Raw genomic sequence first — 25012 nt, forward strand, 5'->3', positions numbered from 1 at the left:
TCCCTCATCCATAAGGCCGGGTCCAATGGACGGAAGGGGTCACTGAATGGTTTGATGTGTATAAACATGACGTGAATAATATCCTATGACCTTCGCAGTCATTACATGTCAACCCAATTGAGCACCCATGGGGGATTTTGGACTGACGTACCACACAGCACTCTCCACCACCATCATCAAAACACCAAACGCAAAAGTTAGGAAAGTTGCATTCATCCCTCCATTACAGTTCCACAGGCTGAAAAGCAAAGTAAACATGTAATGGAGCTGTTGGTATATGGTGGCCCAACGCCTTACTCAGACCCTTTGTTGTTTTTTCCTTTAATTTGTCCCTCATCTGTGTCCCCCTTGGATTAAATAGCCAAAAACAAAAAAAAGAAACAAAACAATGCTCTCGTAAATGCAAACAATGCCAGTGTCAACAATGATGTCAATAATCTCCTTACAAATGTTTATGAGGGTAGAAATTCATTCAATGTGTTTATTGGATTCTTGAGGAAACATACAGTGTGTTCTGGTCAGAAACACTGAATATAAAATTAAATGTTAACAGGGAAGTCATGCCGCTGGCATGCTTCCTTCTAGCTAGCATTAATGCTAATTTTTTTTCTTTTTTTGTGCCCATAGTTGCAACAAATGTGTCTCTTCATTTCCTGTCCAGCCAAGCATAAACCTCTCATTCAATCCCCACCCCCACAATCTCTGATCACAGCCCAGCCCCTACCCTCTCCTGTACACCAATCCGCCAGTTTTGTGTACGGATGAGACTTGCCACGGGACATTACGTCACTGCTGAAAAGGGCAGCAGAGCACAGCAGATGTCTGCTTTTGTGAAAACACTCCCGTTGCCTGACCTGATCCTGACAATGAGCAAACCATCACACAATTATGTCGCCCCCCCCCGAGAAGTGGCATGTGGGCCGGCTGGAGGGGGGAGTGTACTGGGAGATGGCGAAGGGCGTGAAATAGGAGTGGGAGGTCCTTTGCCAGGAACTTGTTCCAGTGACACACACACACACACATATATACACATGCTAAGCAGGTCATATGAATATGAATAGCCATCACATAATCACCATATGAATAGAGGTCGGCAGACAAGCCACACCCGAAGGCCGATGACCTACACGTTTAAATCTTAAAATAAAAGAACCAGAAGACCACTTATTTGGAACAAGAAACTAATCTGTATTTCATTCTAACTGTGGACACATCAAAAGCAAGAAAAACAAGCCACATTTAGAAATAATGCGGATGCAGCATCACGTTATTAATAGGACCATGAGAGCAAACTGAACAGCAACTGGTTGCACCACTTCATAAATGTGGAAGTGGAAATGACGAACAGGCACCAAGTTCACCATCAAAGACAGAGGAGGCCGAGAGTGAGGCACCGAAATCCCAAAGGCCTCCCTGATCAGTGTGTGTGTGTTGCTGGGTGTGTGAGGGTTAGGCTGGGATAAGGCCTTGGACCTTAAGTGCTGCTTGGCACCTCCCCTTCACATCTGCCTGCAGGCTGTAATTTGGTCTTGCACGTGGCAGCGGTGAACACAAAGCCACAGTGGCATGAGGTAAGCAGTAGAAAATAGTCTAGTCAGTTCTTTTACTACCAGTCTCTGGTAAGTGGGGCACAGGAGGAGATGATGGGCCTGTAGTTTGTGACCTGAATCTTAAACAGGTGGAGTAGTTTGAGGGCAGATAGAGAACACTTTAAAGTTGTGATTTGTAGATGCTAATGAAGCTGTAATGTATGGGCTTGAGTGCAGCCCACCCAGCTACTGGGTGATGACAGGCCTTTTGCAAACAATGATAATCTTTCCCAGATTAGCCATGTACTCATACTGACATACAGTACATGTGCATTTTCACCTTTTAAAATAAATTCAGCTCTTACTTTCCAGCTCTTTAATGGATAAAACACATTTTAAACACCAGATTCGGGTATATTTCTGTTGTGTGTATGTACTGAGGGGGTTCAGTAGAGTAGCCTGTGATCTCAGTGCGACCTGGCTCCTCCAGAGGCTTCAGGAAATCTGCCTGGCTTTGAAGGGGCAGCCAAGGAAGCAACACTTTCCTGATGTTGTATGACCAGGTGGAAGAGGGGGTGTTTGTGGCAAGGAACACAAGCACGGGCACACAAACACAGCGGCACACATTCAGACATTTTCAAAGTGTAAAAGCCAACCTGCTGGTGTGGGAGGGCAACAGAGCGGATGCACACTTACACACACACACACACTTAAAAAAGTCTTGGTTATGACAGATGTGGGGCATCTGTGCCGTGACAATGCTTTTCTGTAAAACAGGTGGTAGGGAGAAGATCAGCACACAGGGAATCTATCTAACAAATAAGACACAGGATCGTGGTAACAGTCTTCTATTCACGAGAGCATTCACAGTGTGCAAGGTGCAATAAAGAATAGCTCTAACTCTCCAAATTAAAAGTTTAGAGTGGAGTGCTGCTGCCACAGATCTCTAATTTGTCCGACACTCGCTGGAGGTTGTCTGAGACCTCAGCTAAATTGCTCATTGATACTCCTCCACCCATACATCAAACTTCGAGGGGGTCCAGGGCTTTTAATTCACTTTACTACACAGCAATTTAGCGTTCCACAGCAGGGGAAAACACCGGCCCAAGCTGTTTGTGTGATCCTTGGAGAAGCAGGAAATAAGCATGCTGAGTAAGGTAGCAAAACATCCTCAAAGCATTGCTCCAACAAAGACTCTTCTGAGCCTATTTGGCAGGTTTATGAGAGTATGTGTGGTTCATTGATGCATTTTCTATTCTAATAACTCCCCATCATAGTGTTAAAAGGATTTGACCAAACTGCCAGAGCCATGAGATTCCATACAATGATGAAAAACAAAGGGAATGGAAGAAACCTTGACACTTGCCTTTGGCTAGAGGATATATACCGTATTTTCACGACTATAAGGCGCACATAAAAGTCTTAGATTTTCTTCAAATTGTGCGGCGCGCCCTATGGTGCAGTGCGTCCTGTGTGTGTTGTTGTTGTAAGGCGAACGTAGACCAGGTGGTTTTTTCCACGCATCACCATCGCTGTTGATCTGTGACTCTATGCGTGCCCATCTCACAGCCGATGTGGAAAAACAAGTGAAGCAAATGAACTCTGAGCTTGCTGTCATTCCGGGAGGCCTGACAAAGGAACTCCAACCGCTGGACATCGGTGGATGACCGATGGAGACCACAGTTTCACTAAGAGAGGAAGGCAGCGCCGGGCGAGTTACGCCACAATTTGCGAATGGATTGTAAATGCTTGGGCTAACGTGTCTGCTGGCACTGTTGTTCGAGCTTTCGCAAAAGCCGGCATCATTTCCGAGGCGCCGCACGGCACGGAAAGTGACTCTGACAGTGAAGAAAGTGAACCTGGCATGTTTGATGGAGGTTTAGCGCAGCTGTTCAATTCAGAAACAGAGGATGAGGACTTCCATGGGTTTGATTGATGACGATTACCGGTAAAAAAAAAAAATGTGAATACCAAACTCAGTTTTCCTCCCGCTCTATTTTTAAATACGCACACTTGTGTGCTTGTTTTATCTGTGTTTTACCATGCCCGCGCCTATTGATGATTAAAAAAATGTTAGTACTTTGTAATCAATACTTAAATAAAGCACAACCAAACTCAGTTTTGCTCCGGCTCTATTTTTAAATACGCACACTTGTATGCTTGTGTGTGTGTTGTTGTTGTAAGGCCGACGTAGGAGAGGACACCATGAGAACGTTAAAGGGGGAAGTGTGGGCGTGGATTGTATATAAAACCCTCGCCATATAATCAGGTGCGCCTTATGTGTGTTTTAAATACAGTAATGGCACACATAACTGAGACTGCGCCTTTTGGTACAGTGCGCCTTTTGGTCGTGAAAATACGGTATATAAAAAAAAAAAAAAAAACACGCTTGAGGAAAGAAATACATAGCCACATGTGCACAGCCACAGACAGGATGATGGAAACACAAGAGTAAGACGTCTTTTTATAGCCCAGAAAGCACCAGTGCAGTCAGGTTTAAGGGCTCCCTCTCTTCATCCTGCTCTCCATGTTTGAGCTTTCCACTACTGCAGGGCCACTGGTCACTTCAGGCTCAGAAAGACCTTGAAGTGTAAAACACATCTTGATAGAGAAGTTCGTGGCTGCTGGTATACAGACAAACTCACCTTGCGAGAAAGAAACTGCACTAGACTTGACTTGAATTCTTCATACCTGAACCCTCCAATGAGCACTCAATGTCGACGTAAAAAGGAGCTTAGAAAGACAACCTCGCTCTTTGATTCTAAGAGCTGACTCCAAAAGATGTTGAAGGTCTTTGACATTTCTGACTGCAGGAATTTATTGTAGATAATTGTTACTAGGTCTGGAACAATCTCATGTTAACAGCACATGTCCATCATCAACAGGCAAAAGAGAAATGTCTGCCATGAGATGCTCCTTACACACGCCGTTTGAGGTGGATATGTCCTTCAACACGATGTTTAGAAATGAAAAGTTGAAGATAAATGAACAATCTGAAAGTTGATGTCTTATCTCTATTTAATGTTGGCCTCGTCTTTCTTTATTGCACCCTTTTTAAACTGAAAGAGACCATAGATTAGAGTCTACGGACATGGTAGAAAACCCAACGCTGTACTTAGCCACAGCAGTGCCTTGAGCTTAATGCTAACATACTCAAACATGGCCATGTTCAGCAGGAAATGCTCATTTAGCATGTCATAAACCTAAATACTGGACAAGCTGCCACTTTGACCAAGTGAAAACTAGTAGGATGGATCGTCTGCAACAAGATCTAGGAAATTTCACAGCAAACCATCCAATAGTTGTTTAGGCTTTTCAGTCTGAACCCAAAGTGGTGCAAACAGGGACCATTGTTCACCCAGTAGACCAATGCTGCCATCCCTGGTGTCATAGCTAAAAATAACTGTAGAGTCTTGACCCGACACAAGCAGCACAACACCCTCTGTTCACATACACTTACACACAAAAGCTGCATAGAAATAAGTAGTTATGCCCAATTTAGAACAAGATCATTTGGCAGGCCCTCAGAGAAGCCTCAGGATGACCATGTGACCCACTGAACCAACAGAGTCATTGTGGGTCTGACCAACAGCATGTCGGTCACACATTCGCACCAAGCTAGTGGGTGACACCTTCTCCTCAGGCCTATAGTGGTAAAATAAATGGTGAATAAGTCATTCATAGATAGTTTTTTTTCCCTAGATGCTGCATTTCACTGTATTCACAAACTTTATTCCCTCATTGTTTTTCCTTCAACTTCCTATTCCCTAACCGCATTTTTTAAATCATGGATGTTACTTGCTGAAAAGCCTTATTAAACCTCACAAGTCCCTGGATTCAATGTCAATGAACGGAAAAAAGTAATGAAAACAAAACACTGACAATTTCCACATTTCAAATATTAATATCCTGGTTTCAGTTCTCATCCAAAAAAGGTAGTTTGACAATGGATACAAGCTGAATTTTCAGCATATTTAATTTTTAACCAGCATGCACAGCTTCTCTATTTCAGCCTGCCCATTAGGGCTCTTAGTCAGACCCTTTAGAAAGGTTTAGCAGAAATAAATTCATCTACTCACTGCCAAATTTCCACAGCTTCAACAATCCGCAATTCACCAAATTTCACGAGACCAATCACACGACGGCCTTCAATGTTACTGAAACACATGATACTGAAAACAGCAGTACAGTAATACAACAGCAACAGCCCATTAGTTTCTACAATGGATCGCTTCAAATGCAGCCCTGTTTTACATGACCCGGTACACAAACATCTGCACACGTTAAAATATAAAAATGTACTTGTGTGTGTTCTTACATAACAAATCTAACAGTATAATGTCATTCTTCCCAGCTGTAGGAGATTAATTCTGTCTGGCAATAATACATTCATCAGCTGGAGAAACGACAGCATTGTGTGGGAGTTTCATTGTTTGTTTGTTTTTTTGGTGCAGATATTATGTACAGAGCACCTGCACAGAACTAATGAAAATGTGCGCGTCTCTTGAAGACTGTCTCTGAACAACAAAATAGAAGTAAACCTTATTATTGTCAAAGATGTATGGTTCTGCGGTAGAACAATATTCCACACAGCTGATACCGGTCATATCTATTTGCCTTCATTTTAGTATGTTATGCAAGCTGTGTACACAGATAAAAGCTCAGTACCTATTGTTCTGACTCTGAATAAACCGAGTTTACAATGGATTTTGGATGATCACAGACAAAAGGAAATCCATGAAGTAAAATATTATACTCAGAAGCGATAAATGACAAAGCAGGGAGTGTTTAATCAGTGATGTGTTAACCTGCTGGCAGGTAGATGCATTGTCTTTGAAATCATTTGGGGAATTCCTAACCATTCTTGATTATGGGCTGTTTGGTCAGAAAGTAAGTTTGCGAAAAATTCAAGAGGAACAAATGATACAACTTTAAAAGCAGAATAGATTGAGCCTAAATAAAACTGTAAATGTTTCATATTCAACACCAGGCACTGCTTGAGATCTCTAAGCTCTAGGGAAAGAAAAAACAAAACAAAACAGTGTGTATAAGGTGTTGTGTTTTGCTAGTGAAGACACAGGTGTGAGACTGCTGCCTGCATGCACAAATGTAGCAACTGATAATAAATGGTGGCATTATTCAATTTAATACATTTACATTTTATTCTTGGGTTGAAGAGGTGGGTGGGAAACAAAGGAACACATACACTTTCCCTATCATCTCTCCCTAGTTTCAGCGAGCTCACCATTACGCCAACTCACATGCTGGAGAGGATTCACTCTGCCCACCTGAGTCAAAATGCCATTTCAACAAGTGCCCACTTACATCTACCTACATACAGGTTCTGTGCTGCAGCTTATCTAGGTCTCCTTGAGAAACAGTCTTACAACACAAACAGTACACATGTGGCCCGTTACCAAATAACCGGAGCTGCGCTGGAAGAAGAAACTGGGGGAACGCACATATCGAGAAATGTGTACTATTGTACAGAGATTTGCTTGTCAAGGCTCTCCGCTTTAATTTGACAGCAAGCAACAAGGACATCAAACAAAACCGTTTTGTAACTGGCATCCATCTCTCTTAAGAGCCTGCAATTTAACCCATTTTCTTACAGCTCAAGATTTGAAAACAACTCTTGCTGTAAAACATCACTTTACTTTAAAGATAACTTTAACTAAATGAATTTATCCACAACAACTGAAGGTAAATGCAGTGTTTTGTATGCAGTATTCAGCTGAAACGCCATTCCAGTGCAGAGTTTTGAAGGCAAACCTTACACAAGGTAAATGTATCTGGGTGCAGTGCCCAGATAAATTCAGTGTAATATATAAGAAACACACAACCTCCATTTATTGCCTTTTGATCAAAGTGTGCCAACTGTCACTGCTGGAAAAACAAATACAGGTGTGATGCAGTGATGCAGAAAATGATTCCAAAGTCCATCCAACCCACGGGTGAAGCAGCAGCACATTCATTTTTTTTTTTTTTCTTAAAAATCAATCTTAAGCCAACATCCTGCAAACAAACAACACGCATCCATGCCCAATGATCACATTCGAAAATAAATCCAAAATAAATGGGCACTCATGTGCTTGGTGTCGTACAGTTCAGCATCATCAGTTTGCTCTCACACGTTTTGTCGATGCACGTGGCAGTGAAGCACAGAGACAACTTCAAAACTGAATTCTATGCAAAGTAGGCCTGAAAAATTAAGTCGAAATATTACTAAAATCTCAACGTGGCCAAGTGAAATGTCCCAATTACAGGAGCTGCATTTTTTTTGATAAGAGTAAAAAAGTGTCACATTATAAATGAGACATTGTGCTGCTGCCTATCATATTTTCCAGATGGAAGAGAACGTGTGTGTGGTAGAGTACAACTGAAAGTGTATAAGCATATTTATATTGGATTCAGTGAAAAGGAAATGCATGAGCTACCATTCCAACCAAGGTCTTGACTTGATAATTGTCTAAATGACGGTGATTTGATTTTTTCTTGCATCTCATTCAGCGCTAATGCAAAGAGCACGAGAACAGAAAAGCTTCCAAAACACAAGAGCAAACAGCATAAAGGAAATGCTTCTGACACGATGCTTTTCAGGCAGCCAATCAATACAATTAGTTTACTCCCACATGTGAACCCTTATCTGCCTCGTTGCCTTTGACATGGAGGGCGTAGGTCTCTCCCTGGAAACTACAGTAACAGCAGCGAACGATTTCAATCAGTGCTTAGCCAGCAGAATGTACTAGCTGCACTTTTTTCATGTTGTGTTTTTTACGACCGGGGCAATCAAGAAGTATAAAGGTCAGATTTGACTAATAAAACTTATTTAATGTGGGTTATTGCGACAGTTGTATTGGGAGCAAGGGTCAAACGTTTAACAAACTGAAAAGACCGAACAACTCTGCTCAGAACTGCAATCCCACTGTGCTACGATGAGGCACTGTTAGGATTCATTAGTCTTTTATACTGATACTAAGAGGGATAAATATAAGTGGAAGGACAGACAAATCTGCTGTGTAAACACCAATGATGCTGATTCATTATCACAATACTGCTGGTGCTTCATTTGAATCTCTGGATTCACAAGTTCATCAGCATGTTTAAAGTCTTATGTTTTACATTAGTCAATCCAAAGTAGAGGCACTACATCTAAATACGAGATCATTTAAGTAGGTGTCAAAACTCTCTAACAAAGCAGATTCTACAGACAAGCTGTCATTAGCATGTGCATGACAGCTGGGAGTCTTGATGCGCACCTTACAGAGGCCTCTTTGCTCCATTAGCCAGCCCTGATGCCTCTCTGTAGCCAATGCTCTAGTGGCCCTAAGTGCCGAGCAATCAGAGCAACGGGGGTCTCAATACCTCATTAAACATGGGGAAAATACAATCCTACCCTTGAGACATGAGGCTGGCTGACTGTCCACACACACACAGTTTTCAATCTGTGTCTGGCTTGGGTGGCAAGCAACACACACAACATGACTCCAGGCCATCTGCAGTGCTGCTGTGCGAGGAGAAAGGCCGCTGATTAGTCCATCTCTAACGCCCCGCCTGTATTTAGGAAAGGAGGAAAACACCTGCCAGTTAATTATGAGGCGCCTCATCTGGCCACATTTGGGCACAAGACGAAATGATGGCTGGAACAGTGGAGGAGGGCGTGGCCACGCACTTCCCTGAAGTATGAATGAACTCTCCCGCTGGGTTTACATTCAGGTGTTTTTGTGAACAGTGACAGGGCAAAAAGAGAAAAGAAAAGCAACTGCATTTTCTAAAAAAAAAAAAATAAAAAAAATTCAGTTGTTGGACTAGCCTAACCATAGAATTTCTAAACATAATCCAAATATATGAAATAATCTTTAAAAATATTAGTCAGCATTCTCCATAACAGGGTGTCAACTGTGGAACACAAGTCAAATCTAATTACTTGCAAATATAACCTAATTCTGCAGAAAAGGTCACGATCTGGCCAAAGGGAAACCAGTTTGAAATTTTCTCCCTCACTTATGATTGCATTTGATGTTTGTTTTTTTACTGTCTGTAGTGTGTTTTGGTTTTAGAAGAATGAAAGTCGTTAGCTATAAGCACATCAGTCTTATGCTTTGTATTGAACTACATTAAACTGCATCATAACCGTCAACTAAAATAAAGAAAATAAGTAATAAAACAAACTAATTCAACTTAGATTGCATTGCATTTTGAGTAAATGATACCTGACAACTGCTACCATCTGTTGTCTGATTTTTCCTGAATGATTGATCTGTACTGCACTGGTCTCTGGCCTGGGCATGAACCACTCTATCTGCAGTAGCTCTAATTAAGAAGGAACTTAACTGGCAATTAGTCCACTAACAATATTACAGACAGAGAACCAGCTGCAGTTCTCCCTCCAGCTGATGTGCATACACACACATCGATCTGTCTGGGGAGTACAAGAGCAGGTGTGAAATACTGGAGCACCTGCACAAAATCTTTTCGTCTAGTGCTCGTAACAAAGACACTAAAGCGCCGCCATACATACACAATCCATACACAGGATGAGGCAATAATGACACAACAGCTACAATTGTTTTACTGCTCCACTACCTTCAGTAACCGTAAATCCACATCATGTTTTATCACATTCAAACAGACCATGAGAACAAAAAATTCCCAGATCATCAAAGTAGTTAATGAATTACCTTTAAAAAAAAACAAAAAAAAAAACACACACACACTTCTACATGTCCTGTGGGAAGAGATGGCCCAATAATTGTTGTAGGAAGAGCATGCATCTGACACAGCAGCTGACATTCTGTCATTGTTCTCGGCTACAGCGAGTCAGACTAGAGCAACACACGTTCCGCGAGGAAGCCATGGAAACCAGACTTGTAACATTCTGACATGGTGTCATCCAGAACAAAGCTGTCTAAAAACCTTAAACTCCTATTAGGTGCTGCTGACTGACACTGTAGAGCTATTTACAGTGTGTGGGTCTATGGAGGTGTGAAAGAGGGCTAAAGGAACAAGCTGTTGCCCGTTGATTGTTATTTTTGTTTGCTCTACCATGAGATTAAGGTGAGAAATTCAGTCAGACCTGCAGCATCACCATGAAAATATATACACTATTGTTCAAAAGTTTGGGGTCATCACCAAGACAATTTCATGTTTTTCATGAAAACTCACTTTTATTCATGTGCTAACTTCATTGCACAAACCTTCAATATGATTAGCTAACAATGAGCATTAGAACACAGGAGTGGAAGGTTGCCCTATGTGGATATTCCATTAAAAATTTGCCGTTTCAAGCTAGAATAATCATTTACAACATCAAGACAATAACTATGAATCAGTTAATGCTATTTTCAATGAAAAAAAATGCCTTCTTCCCCCCAAAAACAAGGGCATTTCTAAGTGACCCCAAACTTCTGAATGGGAGTGAATATTAAAAAATAATATATGTATAAGTGCTGACATTAGGAGTCAAGACCTATTTCCAACTTTTCCCAGAGCTCTGCCTTCCATCAGGGTTGGGAGAGGATTCAGATTAAATTTGATCATTTCGGAAATACTTATAAGTCAGAATTTTTTTGTTTTGAGACATTTTCGCCATACTTATTTTATCTATAAACCTTATGTTAACTTTCTTGTAATTGCATACATTTATGGTTGTAAAATAAACAGAAATTATTGCTATAATAATTTTTTTAAAAAAAACTAAACTGAATGCTGATTTCATCAATGTGTATGTAGCAAATCAATAGGGCTTTATATACTGCAGACTCTACATATTGTACCTATTCACTATCTTCAGGAGTTGCAGCAAATCCAAAGTTGATCTCGTCTGCTACAACCTGTTCTGAGCTGCTGATTTTATACTGTTTCAAGTGTCTAATGAGGATCAAAGACAAGAAGAGGAAGATTCCTAGGACCTCCTGCTGTTACCTTAATTAAAGCCCGACACTGATCCACTTCAACACTGGTCAGTCACTCTGCTAATATGCCCCTCAGTCACGTCAAGCTCAGCCATGCAGAAAAAACAGGGTCATGAAAAACAGGAACTTTTTTTTTTTGCTTTGGAAATATTATAGAGAACTGGCAGTCATCTTCAATCTAAAAATACTGACACTAGATTCCTCTGACAGTTTATGTAAACATTATGTGGTAATGCTTTCTTGGCGCATCAATGTTCTTTAGTTGCTTTAAAAGGCATGTAACAAAGCTGGAACTAAATGTAAAACTTGAATCTTTTTAGACATTCACATTTCCATGTCATGTCAGTATGTCAGACATTTACACGCTGATGTCTTTATTTTCTTTTTCTGACTCCGATATAGCAGCCTTGGCTCTGGAAGAGCGAACAACAGCAGAGTTCTGGTGAAAACCGAAAAAAATGCAAGGCCAAACTTCTGCAGGCACAGTATGCCAAGGCCGACTCTAATCAACGCTTTATGAAAACAAAAAAACTATTTACACTGATTTATAGGACTCTGCGGTGACCGTCTAACAAGATTTATTTTGCGTTTGTAAAAACACACGCTGCTCTGCTTTGAATACCAGTCATGTCAAACGTATTCAAATAACATCCAAATGAGTTTCCAAACCACTGCTATCCAGCTGCCTCGGGGCTTATAGATTTTACTATAGAAAGCAAAAAAAAAATAAAGTTAAAATTTGTCTCTAATGCTGAGAAAATCTGTCAGTATGAAAAGAGTTCTGCTCTAAATAAAAGTATTAATAAGTATTGAGTAAGTGCCACAAGTATCTATTGCTCTCCAGTTAACCTTACATAGATAAAGCACTTAATGGTCGAATACAGCAGCGAGCAAACCTGAAATGAAGCTGAGAATATCTGGGCTGATGGATTTGACCACAGTGAGGGTTTAACATTACTTGAGGGCGATCAATGTAAAGCTACAAAGCTTGGTCCAGATGGTCTGAGCGGAGGATTAAGATCAGTTTATGGAGCATGTTTAAACAATCTGCCTCTGACTGGCACTTTAGGGTTTCCTGCAAGAGCCTGTCCTATTAAACAGACCATAATCTTCTTTACTTAAAGACTAATAGTAAGGTGATGTTTAACAAGTTTACAGCATGTCCTTTTGAGGCAACACAAACTTAGGTTTTATTCATTAGAGTTGCAGAAACTGATGGCTTTGAGCAAAGCTTGAGCTGAGAGGGATGTTTACATACCTTTGTCTAATTTTACCTTTTCAAATGCTTCTTCAGGTTCCAGACTCATTGCACATGGTAGCAGAGGGAGGACTCATTTCATGTGGGACTTGTGCAAAATGAGATTTTACATCCACCTGGCCCAACCTGCCACAGATGGCAAGCTAAATATCTTGGCGTCTCTGCTTTAACATGCCTCCTTCAACCCGTCTCTGCCTACTCACAGGCTCAGACATTGTCCAGTTTTCAGCCAGATCAGTTCAAACGGCTCAGACAGACAGCAGAGAAGTAAAGGGCTTGCATGCAAAGAACTCAAGCCCATTTTCCTAAAATGCTCTTTGCAACTTTTAACTGTCCGAGACCCAAAACAGCAAAAATTACATGTCATTTCTCTGTGAAGGGCTCAAAATTAACAGCTTGACAGGACCATACATGTGTTTTTGCATTTTAGCTTGTACAAATTTGTCATTCTTTAAATGGTTGCCTGTTTTCCAAGCAGACACTCTTTCAGTTCATGTCAGTCTGGTATGAAAATGATCTTGCACAGGACGTCTTTTTAGCCTCGAGCCTTCTCTTATTATCTAAACTACATTGTGAATACGTAGTTCATACTAGAGACTATTTTTTTTAAAAATGCTTGTACTGCCAAAAAACAAACAAACACCATTTTTAATTTTATTTTTGATGCCCTAATATTATCCACCCTTAGATCACCCTTCTAGACATGCACATGTTTGGCTATTGTTTGACTTTAATTACGATGCCGGTAATTTCACTGAACACAACCTGATAGGAGTGGAGAGTCAGCAGGGAATTTGCCTGGGCAATTATTGGATCCAAAGTACAGCATTTTTTTGATTATCAGCTACATTTTTTGTTATTCCTGATAAAAAAATATTTTAAATTATATATATTTTTACTCTGATGAACAGCCTCCATCTGTACTCACCAGTCTGCAGTATCCTGCAAACAACACTGTCGGAGTGGTTACAAGTCACCACTGATGGCATGTCACAATTACAGGACGCATGTTGAAAAGTGCTCGTTTAATTAAATGTATGCAAAGCAAACAAAATATATGTCAACTAAATTATGCATTCGAGTTTGTCTTATTTAAGCTTAAATAAATACATTTTTATTTTTACCGCAAATGTATGTCAGATTCCACAAATCAGTTATCAGTCTCTTTGATTACTATTAGTTGGTATCGTCAGTGAATAATCCGTATCCTTCTCACTTTACTCGAGTGAAAATCAAAACAAAAAGTTTAAGGCAAAAGTTGACAGCAGACATTCTTTTAGGCACTCTCGGTGTGCAGGGAAGAGACAGAGCACCAAAAGGAAGGGGGAAAAAAAAGAAAAAAAAAAAAGAGCAAAACAGCCTGAAACTGTGTCATGTCAGCTCTGTATAGCTGGCTGTAAAGTAAAGCCAAGGAGCTCGCTTTTGTCTGCAGGGAGTATGTCTGTTCTGGGACAGGGGCACTCTCGCTCTTCCAGTATGTGTCTCTGAGGGGCTTTGCTGCAGCCTAGAGACACAGCCGGCTAATTGACGAGTGCTGGGCTTTGTTTTGTCTTGGCAGACTCACAGCAGTGCTGACTTCATGTTGCCAATGGACAGATGGCATGCCACGGTTGTGAATGGCCAGCAGAAGTACCAGACTGACTCTCAATACAAGAGTTAGTGTCCCTCTGATGTGAGCTTCCACACCCCATCGCATTAGTCGCTGGCTCCAAACTGATAATCCTTACAGAGGTTCGCAATACGCTGTATCTTCAACAGACAGATGACGGTTCCTGTTCATCGCATTCAGACTAACAAAGCCTCGACAAACACTCTTGTGAAGTGCCATCCTCAGTGGTTCTTTGTCATAGCAACAAAAAATACTCGCATGAAAGAAACCTAAATCCTCACTGTCACATTCCTAAGTCTTAAGCGGACCAATGCATGTACAGGATTACTAGCTGATTTTGGAGAGGACCTGGGAGGTGGACTCACATGTGTGGACTGAGTTCATAGAAGTTCCTGTTGCGATACTCCTCCACCTTGTCTGGCGTGTAGATGGGCAGGGACCTGTAAGGGTTCATGGAGATCACCACGCTGCCGATGTACGTCTGCAGGGAGAAGGGGCAAAAGCAAAGAGTTAGTGTGAATCCACACGCCATGTTTTGCACAGTCTGACGGGAGCTTTCTGCTTGCAACACCTCTTCTCCCCCTCTGTCCATTTGCACGTTAATTGAGTCATGGCAGGAATTCTGTTGCTGTCAGTTTTCCCCAGCTGGGTATTCCTCATGCACCGTTCAGGCATGCAGTGCCTGAAGTGAAACTGAAGACGCGTAAAAACAAGGAAAAGTCTAAGGAATCCGTGGGCTGGGCAGTAAACACCATTTAGCAAAGAGGTCACGGTGCTGAGGGAAGGTTTTATTAAGTGTATGTGCATGTGTGCACAAGTATTCCTGCTGGCCTACCAAGACAGACAACTGATGCGAACATAAACACATAAAATTTCATAGAAAATTTAAATATTTCATAAGCGACCATTTAGGGTAAGTACTTCCCATTTTAAAAAATATATATATTTCAGCATCAGACAGTTATATAATATGCAATTAAAATGTAAGATGTAAACAGTGGGTGTTTAAAAAAAAATGTCAAAAAATATGAAGGACAGCGTTCTCCCTTCACGTTTTCACAGAAAAGAACACCTTTATGTAACATTCAAACAGGTCCGGTGCAGCAAATAACACTTGTTAGACATATCTGAAGGTGAATGCAACCAGCCATCATCTTCATCATCCTCCTACGCGCCAAACAGAGCCCAGATAGCACTTTCAAGCATCAACCTGGAACATTTTCTTTGCTCTCCATGGTAATGGCTGTTGCATAAGCCACTCTGACAAGAGTGGAGCATGGCCTTCCCTGTGGCAACACCACAACCTCCCACAGCCTCTCGTTCAACAGCACACCAGAGGCAGAAAGAGGCCTTTTCGAGTGCAGAGGATGGGGAACAAAGGGAAAAAACGTGTGCAATGTAAACAAAGTATCACGTGTTAATGAGTGGGCTCCCTTGACCAACGGTACAAAAAAAAAAAATAACTTTTTTCCCTCTCTCTCTTTTAAACGCCTTCAGATGATTAAGAAAATCACAACTTGCAAATAATTTCATGAATATTTCATGGATCCTCTGATGGATTGTAAGACTGGTGTTAAGCTCATTATTAAAGTCATTAAACATGTTGAAAATGGGAGTTTTAAGCCTTTTTACACCAAATTCAAAACATATTTATCATCTATAAACAAATAGAGGAAAAAAGTGACATTTTCCCCTCATTAAATTGTTTTCTACCAGACGTGGTGCATTTTTTTAAGACTTGAAACATGGAGCAAAGTGAAACTTCAAGCTCTTGTAGTCTGACAGGACCAAAAATCCCAGTGTTTATGTATTTCTATTCCCTTTTTCCAGTCCTGCTGCATGCCTACTATTAGCGTCACGTAGCTCTCTTTTCACATGGAGATTTTTCAGCAAACTTTTGATCTGCAGAAAAAGGTAGCGATGGAGGGCACTTTAGCCTAAAATTACAGCTGAAAGGAGTCATCCATCAGCAGAGTCCAACCATATGCACAGCCACATACACATTTCACTGCTTTATATCTTCTTCCTTTTGCATTTCTACACCTACTGTCCTGCTTGTTATAAAACTCCATCTGTTCAGACAACAAAATCACAGCTACTTGCATGACACATCAGATGTGCAGCGCCTACAGAACTGAAATTCAAAAAGTCTGTGATATGTATAAAAAAGCAATACACAAGTATTTAAAAAAAATATTGCTTTTAGAGTGGAAAGTTAAGCGGCATGACAGATTAAAAGTGGTAGCAGAAGTGTAAATATTCTAATCTCTTTCCCTGGAAAAAAAAAAGATGACTGTTGCTAGAAAATGTCACTACATCGGTTAATTACACCAGTTAGGGAAGCAATTTCAGCAACAGTAAAAGCCAATTAAAAAAAAATTTCATTCTCCTACAGCTTTGGTGTGAAGAAAAATGGGCACGGGCAGCCAGCAAAAGGTCTCCAGTGGTCTAAATCCCAAGGAAGGAAAAGAAGACATTACACCCAGTTGTGCAACTCACAATGTAGAGTTTGTGGCTAAAGCAGGAATATTAGAAACTTTGAGAAACACCGACGTTGTCAGCGATTCCTGTTGCTCAGTCAGACACAAGAAGCAGGGCAACGGTTAACAGGATGATTTTCAGTCGCTTTGATTTTCCGCAGTTATTGGATACATGATGTGCTGTCCCTCTGGAAGACAAAGCCAAGTTTCTTCTGCTGTGAGCGGTCATATGATAGTTTGGTGTGGGGGGATGGAGCCATTTGTAAGGAATGATGCCACATGAGGGGAAAAAACCATTCACATGCAAGGATTGCACACCACAGATTCATTGGATAAGTACAGGCTTCAGAGCTGTTCCTGGTCATCACTCTTGAGGTGCAGCTTATTCCTCCAAAAAGCTTCCATTATGGACTCAAAGCCATGCGATTTACCTTTCCATAAGATTCTTTTTTTTCTCCTTTTAAAACTTTCACTTCACATGCAGCGTGAAGTAAGCTAAGTCTAAAAAAAGATTCTACACTAGTGAAGTGTAAGCATCTCTTCACCATGTTTAACTAGATCCTCAGCATTTCGGTCACGGGCAACACAAAGCCTTGAGCTTAGACTTTGCAACAGAAAAATTGAGGGCATCTGAAATGTGAAAACATCATTCCCTTTCCTCAGCAGGATGTGGGCTGCTTCTCGACAAAATACCTCGCCTGTCACCAAGGCAATCATCGCGGTAAGAGGTGACATCATCCCTTGAGCCCCGAGAGCCAACAACAGGCAGGGCAGAACTGTAATCATACGGCTAGCGTCTACAGCAGCCAACCTGCTGCGCAGAAGAATCATGGAGTGCCACATCGCAAAGCCCAGAACCAATTTTTTGATGCAAGGACGACAGTTCAACAACTCGCTTCTTCTAGAGACAAGCAGACTGCCAGTCCCTCGTTGCTCTTGAGCTCTGGATTTCATGCCTCATTTGAAGGCACCATCTACATTCCTCTGCGATTTGATTTATTGATTGGTTGGTTGGTTACTGTGGTCTCTGCTTTTGTAACACTTCCATAGCCAAGACTGAAATAAGTGAGGGAAAGGAGGAACAATAGAAGTTATGAAAAGTATCTGTGCATTTCCTTGGAGAAGCCTTCTATAGTGGTCTTTGGAAGGAAGCGTGCAACACAACACAGGACTGTAACACTGCTACTGAACTGAAATATAGTTATATCTATACAATTACTGTAAAAATAAGTGACTTACGTAGATCTCATTGTGGTCAAAGCGCTTCCTCAGGTTGTCGAGAAATGAGTCTTCAGACAGGGGCTCCAGGAGGACCATGTCTCCAACCCCGATCATGTTGTCTAGAAGTGACGTCTTCACCTCCATCTTGGCTGTAGGTGTCCCCCCTGAACAGAAAAAAAAGATGAAGACAGGGGTATGTTACATAATTGCTAATACATAATGTATACACATGCCAGGAAAGCAGCATTATTTATACAGTTCCCAGCAAAAATTGACCACAAACTCATGCTGACATCCATTTTCATTAGTGAGAAAAGTAATTTTAGCCAGCAGTGTCGCTATGGGATATTGTTAATAGTGCCTCCCTGTGTTGTTTGTATCATGCATTTGTACATGAACCACATGTGCAAACACACACATCATTTGGCTACACCTAAAACAAAACAAAACAAAAAATCCCTATGAGTCAGGACACAGAAAACTGCAAGCAAGCAAGCAAGCAAACATGGATGTAAAAATTGCACAAGTATTTAAAGAAAGAAAACCATCTTTGCACGTTTTGGTTCGAAGAAAATGCATTTTTAGCTCATCCCTGCCGGATCCACACAATAATGCATTTTAGTGAAAAACACTAGCTCACTGCATCTCCATTACACCCTCGAGGCCACTGTTTTGTCTTCATCGTCCATTATTTGTGAGCTCTCCAGCAAAGTTTTAAGAGGCATTCTCTGATTTGAAAACAAACAGTCCTAAACTTAGCCAATGCAAATAAACTCATGTCAGGGGTGGACATGTTTGTACACCAGGAGTTTGCCTCCAGAGGCACAGCGTAGCCTTCCGATTGGCTTTTCAGTCCTGTTCCCCCCTGTGGCATGCGAGAATGTCCCATAGGAAATTGCATAACTTGGGAACTTTGCCCTTGACTTCTGGGTGTCTGCTCAGCTGGAGTCTGCTCCTGTTTCAAGGTTTCCTATGAATCAAAAACGGCTCCCCAAAATGATAAACTGCTCTGTACCATCTTTTTCTCTCTTTTCCCCCCACCCTGCTCGCCTGTTGCAGCAATATAATATTTGAGGCTGTTAAGGGATCTGAGCTGCAGTGCACCCTGACAAAGACAGTGCTGGGGGTGGCAGTTTTCAGTCCAGTGTGGCCCTCCATCTCCTTTGGGACAGTAATCCCAATGCTATGGGGTTGGAGATAAAAGAGGGGCCTGGGATACATTCAGGGCCTTGATACGGGGCTTTGCCGCACCAAAAACCTAATGTCTGCTGTTGTGACAGACTGTGTACACAAGACCAGTACATGCAGTCATCTATTGTTCGCTTCTCTCGTAGTACAGATGTCGCTTTTTAGCATAAATCAGAAACAGATAGTGGTTTGCAACAACTCAAAATATGTATTTAGAATGCACTCTGATGTTTTAGGCATCATTTGGAATGAATGAAGCACTGATGGAAGTGGTAATTAGAAGCAACCTCAAAATTAGCCAACATCTGACACTCTGAACAAACGACATTTTCCTTCAAAGATGCCATAAATATTTGATACATAGTTTCAAAGCGAAGACACAGATGTGGCAAATTTGCATCTGGGGATTAAACAACTGGATCAGAGGGCTAATATGAGAATGGAGTATGGGGAGTCATAACAGGAAGACACAAAGCTCCAACATTTCGGAAAACAAGAAGAAAAAATCCTGACTTTGTTCTCGAAGCATAACCCTCTCTCTCAGCTGTCAAACCAACTTTTAGCAGCAGCTTAGGAACAGCATGACGTTCTGGCAAAAGAAAAAAAAAATCCCTGTGTAGACTTCTATTTCACTTTCTCAACGGCTGCTGTTCCCCTGCAGGGCACAATGTTATTGGCCCATAAAGAAGTTGCCCAGCTCTTAGTAGTAGGCAGGAGTCAATTTCCAAAACCGCTCACTCTCACACTCAGCATGAAGACAAAATATTTAAAAGGTTGGCTGAGAAAGAACGCTGCAAAAGTGATTTATGTTCATTTGCAAGCGAGGCACTGTAAACGTCTCTGATGATGTCAACAGCTTGATCTCGACTCAGAGGGATGCACTAAGTAGGGGGAAGAAATATTTGCTTGCTTGTCAACTCGCAGCCCGCTGAGGTTGGTTACTTTGTTCCCATCAAATATACTGCAGCCTGGTGGCCTGATGGCACTGCGTCAAAACATTCCCAGTCACGGCTCATGTCTACCAGCTGCTTCGATTGTCGGCAATGCACTTTCAAATCAAGTTATTTCCTTTATGGAGTAGTCGCTGAATTCTCTGGAGGGATGAAACCGCAATCACCTGCTCTGTGATCTCACTCCATATGTTATCTGTCTGTAGAGCTTCATAACGCTGCTGCTTTGCTTCGGCATTCCACGGTTCCTTTTGCTATTGTTTTTTGCTGCTCTCCACAGCATGAAGCAGTAATCATTTCAGAGTTGTTTCAATCATTCTGCTAGCCTAGTGCATTCTATAGAGTGCATAAGCCAAAGTTTCCAAATACATTACCTCCTATTTGACTGACTATCCAGAGCATCAGATAGTGTTTGTACTTCCCTACACCAATCAATATTAGTCAAGCCAATTACTACCCTCTCGTTAATCTACCGCAAGCCCATTGCTCAGCCTCATCAAAAGCAAGTGCACGCACGTGAAACGCTCAGAGTGTCTCTGGTATTAACAAACAAGTGTTCAAAGGACACGGCCTGCTCAACCTCAGTGAAAACAGATGCCGAAGCCTCTCGCTGACCTGGAGGGAGAACACGATGTGGAAATGTCGCCCGAGAGACTGCACTGTTCTGACCAAAAAACATACGGCATCTGTCAGCATCCTGGACACCCTCATCCCCTCTGCTGATAACCCACTACCCCAGATTTGAAACTGGCTTCCAGGCAGCCACTGACACAATCCCATTAATAAGAGTTGCTGCCTGCTGCTAAATGCTGTACTGGATCCAGAGAGGGAGAATGAGAGAAAACCTGACAGCCTTGATTAAACTCAGGGGATTATCCTCACTGCTGAGTGCTGGAGAGATGAGGAATATTGCGTATATGGTCCACACTGGTACATATGAAAGACAACAAAATGCTGATATTTTATTGGGATTTAACACTTTATTTTATCAGTCTTCATCAAAGTTGCCTTGTACTTCTCTAGGAAATTAGTGTGAGAAACTGGAATAGAAGTGTCTCATTTTGGATGCATTTTAAATTTTGGATGTTTAGGAGGAAAGCACCAAATGTGCTCTGACTGCTATTAATCCCAAATCTAGATCTCATGAATCAGTGATGCAGCAAGACTCTAGGTCACTCGGCCCTCGTCTGTCACCTTAACTGAGTGCGCTCTCCAAAACCTGACTGGCAAAGTGCCTGTGAGTGGCAGATGGCTGATTTACACATTTAAATTTGGCACATTAAACGCTGACCTCATGTACCAAAAAACATCAGTCTGTCAGAAAAACACATCTTCCATGCAGTTGGATGTGACTGGAGACTTTACAACTCTTTCAAGAATGATAAGCACATATAACAGAACAACAGGCACTGGTTACTTCCTGGTATACACAATCTGCTAATATTCTTCATCAGCTATCAGCAGAAATGCAAATCAATACTATCTATTGGCACTCCTTTCCACTGTAGTCTTACGCAATATAGGAGACACGCTGGGAGGATCAAACATAACACACCCTGAATGTCAGTAAAGGGTCACCACTGAGTTACTGTTTTGATCTAAGATATACAGTACAAGTCCCAGAATTAAATTTTAAAATTGGACTTTGATCTATAATTCCCACAGATTAAAGTGCTGTATTTAGAGGAGCTAAGTTGCTCGACAGAAATATAAAACACGAGAGATTTTATCATCTAAAGTCTAATAGTGATAGGAAGCCTGGACCTGGGATTTTCAGCGCATGTCACTATAATATTATGAGACATGCTTTGCTTCATGGCCCTGACATTGACCTAGATTTCTCAACCAGATCAAGCGACGGGGAAAACATGAAAAAAACTCCATTAAATGTACATATATTATTTACAGGACCTAGACTCTGGCCACGTGTTGTTTTTTTTGTTTGTTTTTTTCTGTCCCGTGCAAGGATAAAAGCCAAAGGAAAGGTCAACAGCCATGCAGCCACTTGCATGCAAACAACATAAGTAGTGATAATACAAAAAGCGGAGCCAGTGGAACAATGTTTACTTGTTAGGGCGCATGTACTTGATTAAAAATAAGGCAGCTCAGAGTGGTGAGCAATTCTGGAACGGTCAATATCTTCATTCTGATCAACAACGCCTGCTCGCTGTCTATGACATGTGGTGTGTGAGAAAGCAATTGTGTGAGAGACGCACAGAGAAGTGGTTGTCATCATACTACCTTGGGATCGTTTGTTTGAGAATACAGTGGTGTCGACATGCAAACAAATGATAACAAAGGCTATTATGCAGCGTAATACTCCGCAAATTTCCCTCAAATCAGTCTGGCCTTGTCACGGGGCAGAGAAGTCACAACATCACAGGCTGCTGGCAATGATGGAGATTAAAGCCCTCCCTAATGGAGCAGCAGCAGGGCATGGGGCCGTGCCAAAGATCATTGCAGGGCGGGACAGAGGTTTAGAAGGGCAGAGAGCAAACAGCTGCCTGGAAAGTGACCTGGAATCCAAGGTCCCCAGATCTGCAGATCTGTGCGAATAAAGCAGCCAGACATCCTTGCAGTCTCACCACATGCAGCTTCACTGAAAAACTGCACAAACTAGAAGCACTTTTTGCTTTCACGTGCATAACGACAGCTATTAAATGACAGCCCTCTATATCAAAAGGCATCCACATGGGATAACTGCTCGTAAGCAGATATACTCAATCGTGAGGTAAACATCACACAAATGTTACCTCATTAGCTCAGCATGTGAGTTTTCACGCTGCACAAGCATCCAGGCTGGTTAAACATCAACCTGCAACCCAAACAAACACTGGTCTTTATTTACAATACAGCTCAAACTGTAGAGAGGCATCGAGACAAGTAGCTGCAAAACATGAGCCAATAGCTGACCAACTGCGGCACAGCCACACCGTAATGAATCCACAGAGTGCATGAAATGTGGAGGAGTCAGCTCCTTACTATGAGCAATTGGGTCTTTGCTGATCACACAACAATCTGCCAAAGTCCTGGTAATGTCATTAGCAATTTCTGTATTCTGCTCATTCATTTGAGGTGGGCAAGCTAATTTTCTAAATAGCTGAGTTGCTGCTAATCAGTCACAGCAGCTCCACAAGCTTTTTTTCTATTTTCGTGGCAGTGTTTGGTTTGTGCTATCCTAAAAACCTACTGAGATGAACCTCTCTAAGCAAACAAGTGCACTTATGGTTGGTGAGCACACTTGAAACCTCCACTTGGTCGCCAACAACTTCACGTAGTTCATTTAAATAATGTACAGATGCATGATAAATTAAAGGGAAAAACCTGAATCCTTGACCCCTTTGGTGAGGTGAGGGGTTCCAGGGTCTCTGTTATGCTCTAAAAGACATTTTGCTGACATGGTTTGGGCCCACTTATCCCCTTCGAGGAAAGGTACACCTTTAACTTGCAATGAAACACTGCTGTCCCGATAATACCCCATCCAAGACATAAGGGGTCACTTAATGATTTGATGACAATGATGTCATGGCCTTCACAGTCACCAGACCTCAACCCAACTGAACCCCATTTGGGAGACTTTGGTGTTACTGAATGCTCTCCATCACCAAAAAAAACAAAATGAGGGTGTATCTACTGGAAGAAAAGAGTTCCATCTCTCCAGTAGAATTTCAGAAACTTGGAGAATCAATGCCAAGGTGCACTGAAGTAGTTTCAGTGGCACGCAGTGTTCCAACACCTTACTAGGATACTTTGGGTGTGTTCCAGTAGCTATACATAGATACTATAGTGTATGCCAGAAATAGCTTCATTGAGTAATAAATACCATATCAAATGTAGTATGTCCAAAATACCAGGATGTCCTGCTACATCCGGTCGGACTTTGCAGTATGCAAACCAGCATGCTTCTCTCACTACTCTGGCCAAAAACCGTCCATGCAGTCACGTCACATATGCCATGGCGTCTTGCACAAGTACAAACAAGCTTGAGCCCTTGAGAGATACCAGAAAAATGACAGCTCATTTTGACTTACACTTCAATGGTCAAAGTTTAAGGTGCAATATTATGGCAAATGTCCAAATTGTATGCAATGTAAAAAGAAAAGCTTACGATTTAGGATGCAGCCTTTACATAGTCTATATTTGCTTCTCGGATTTGTGTCTCAGCAAATCTTTTTTTTTTTTGGGGAGGACTACTCCAATAGGTGAGAATAAATTTCAGCGAATGGTGTAACACAGCTGATAAGCTTTGACAGCTTCCTCTATTTCCTACTCTCTGGCCCTCTGCTTCCTTGAAGGTCAGCACTGGTAAGATGTTTGCTATTGGTCAACAGCACAAATTAGCAGGTTAAAGGTCACCCAAGCTGAACTACATGTTAAAAAAAAAAAATGCACAGATCAATCAAGCCACCCTCACAATCAAGCAACTGCAACCATTTCACTGAAATATTGTAGGGATGATGGCCTTGGATGGAAGGTCCCTGTCAATCAAATATGATCAGAACTCATCACACAGTGCTGATAAAGGACATGAGCTTAGTATTACACTCATCATATATACATATAAATAACTTTGCTTAAAATTCAAGGTTGGAAGCTGAGGCAAGCTAAATTTTCCCTCTCTTTCATGCTGGTTAAGTGTGCTAAGAAGCCCCTTATGCAACACTGAAAGAACCAAGGTTGAGGTTAAATTGTATTTTTTGCTCCTCAAGCTTTCTAACTGAGTGGAAGCTGTGATAGAAGGGGGTCAGATTCTCTAAATGCTCAAGAAATGTGCTTCAATGCTTGATTTCTTATCTCCTTTAGGACACATTGGTCCATCTTTTCCAAAGGGAAAGGAGATAACACTGCTCCAACCATTCCTTG

The 25012-nt window shown here is 41.6% G+C and overlaps 1 protein-coding gene across 3 annotated transcripts in view; it reads right to left on the reverse strand.

Annotated features, from left to right (window-relative positions):
• The window catches only part of myo1b (myosin IB), a 67867-nt gene that overhangs the window by 39440 nt on the left and 3415 nt on the right, over positions 1–25012 (reverse strand). For all 3 annotated transcript variants that reach the window (XM_022216424.2, XM_051958595.1, XM_022216422.2), the window contains exons 2-3: positions 18030–18175; positions 14676–14791 (exon numbers count right to left, since the gene is read on the reverse strand). In XM_022216424.2, coding sequence (XP_022072116.1) covers positions 14676–14791; positions 18030–18155 — 242 coding nt within the window. In that variant the 5' untranslated portion in view covers positions 18156–18175. The remainder of the gene's footprint in view (positions 1–14675; positions 14792–18029; positions 18176–25012) is intronic.

This window comes from Acanthochromis polyacanthus, chromosome 14 (genome assembly GCF_021347895.1).
Source record: "Acanthochromis polyacanthus isolate Apoly-LR-REF ecotype Palm Island chromosome 14, KAUST_Apoly_ChrSc, whole genome shotgun sequence".
In the NCBI taxonomy this organism is placed as follows: domain Eukaryota; kingdom Metazoa; phylum Chordata; class Actinopteri; family Pomacentridae; genus Acanthochromis; species Acanthochromis polyacanthus.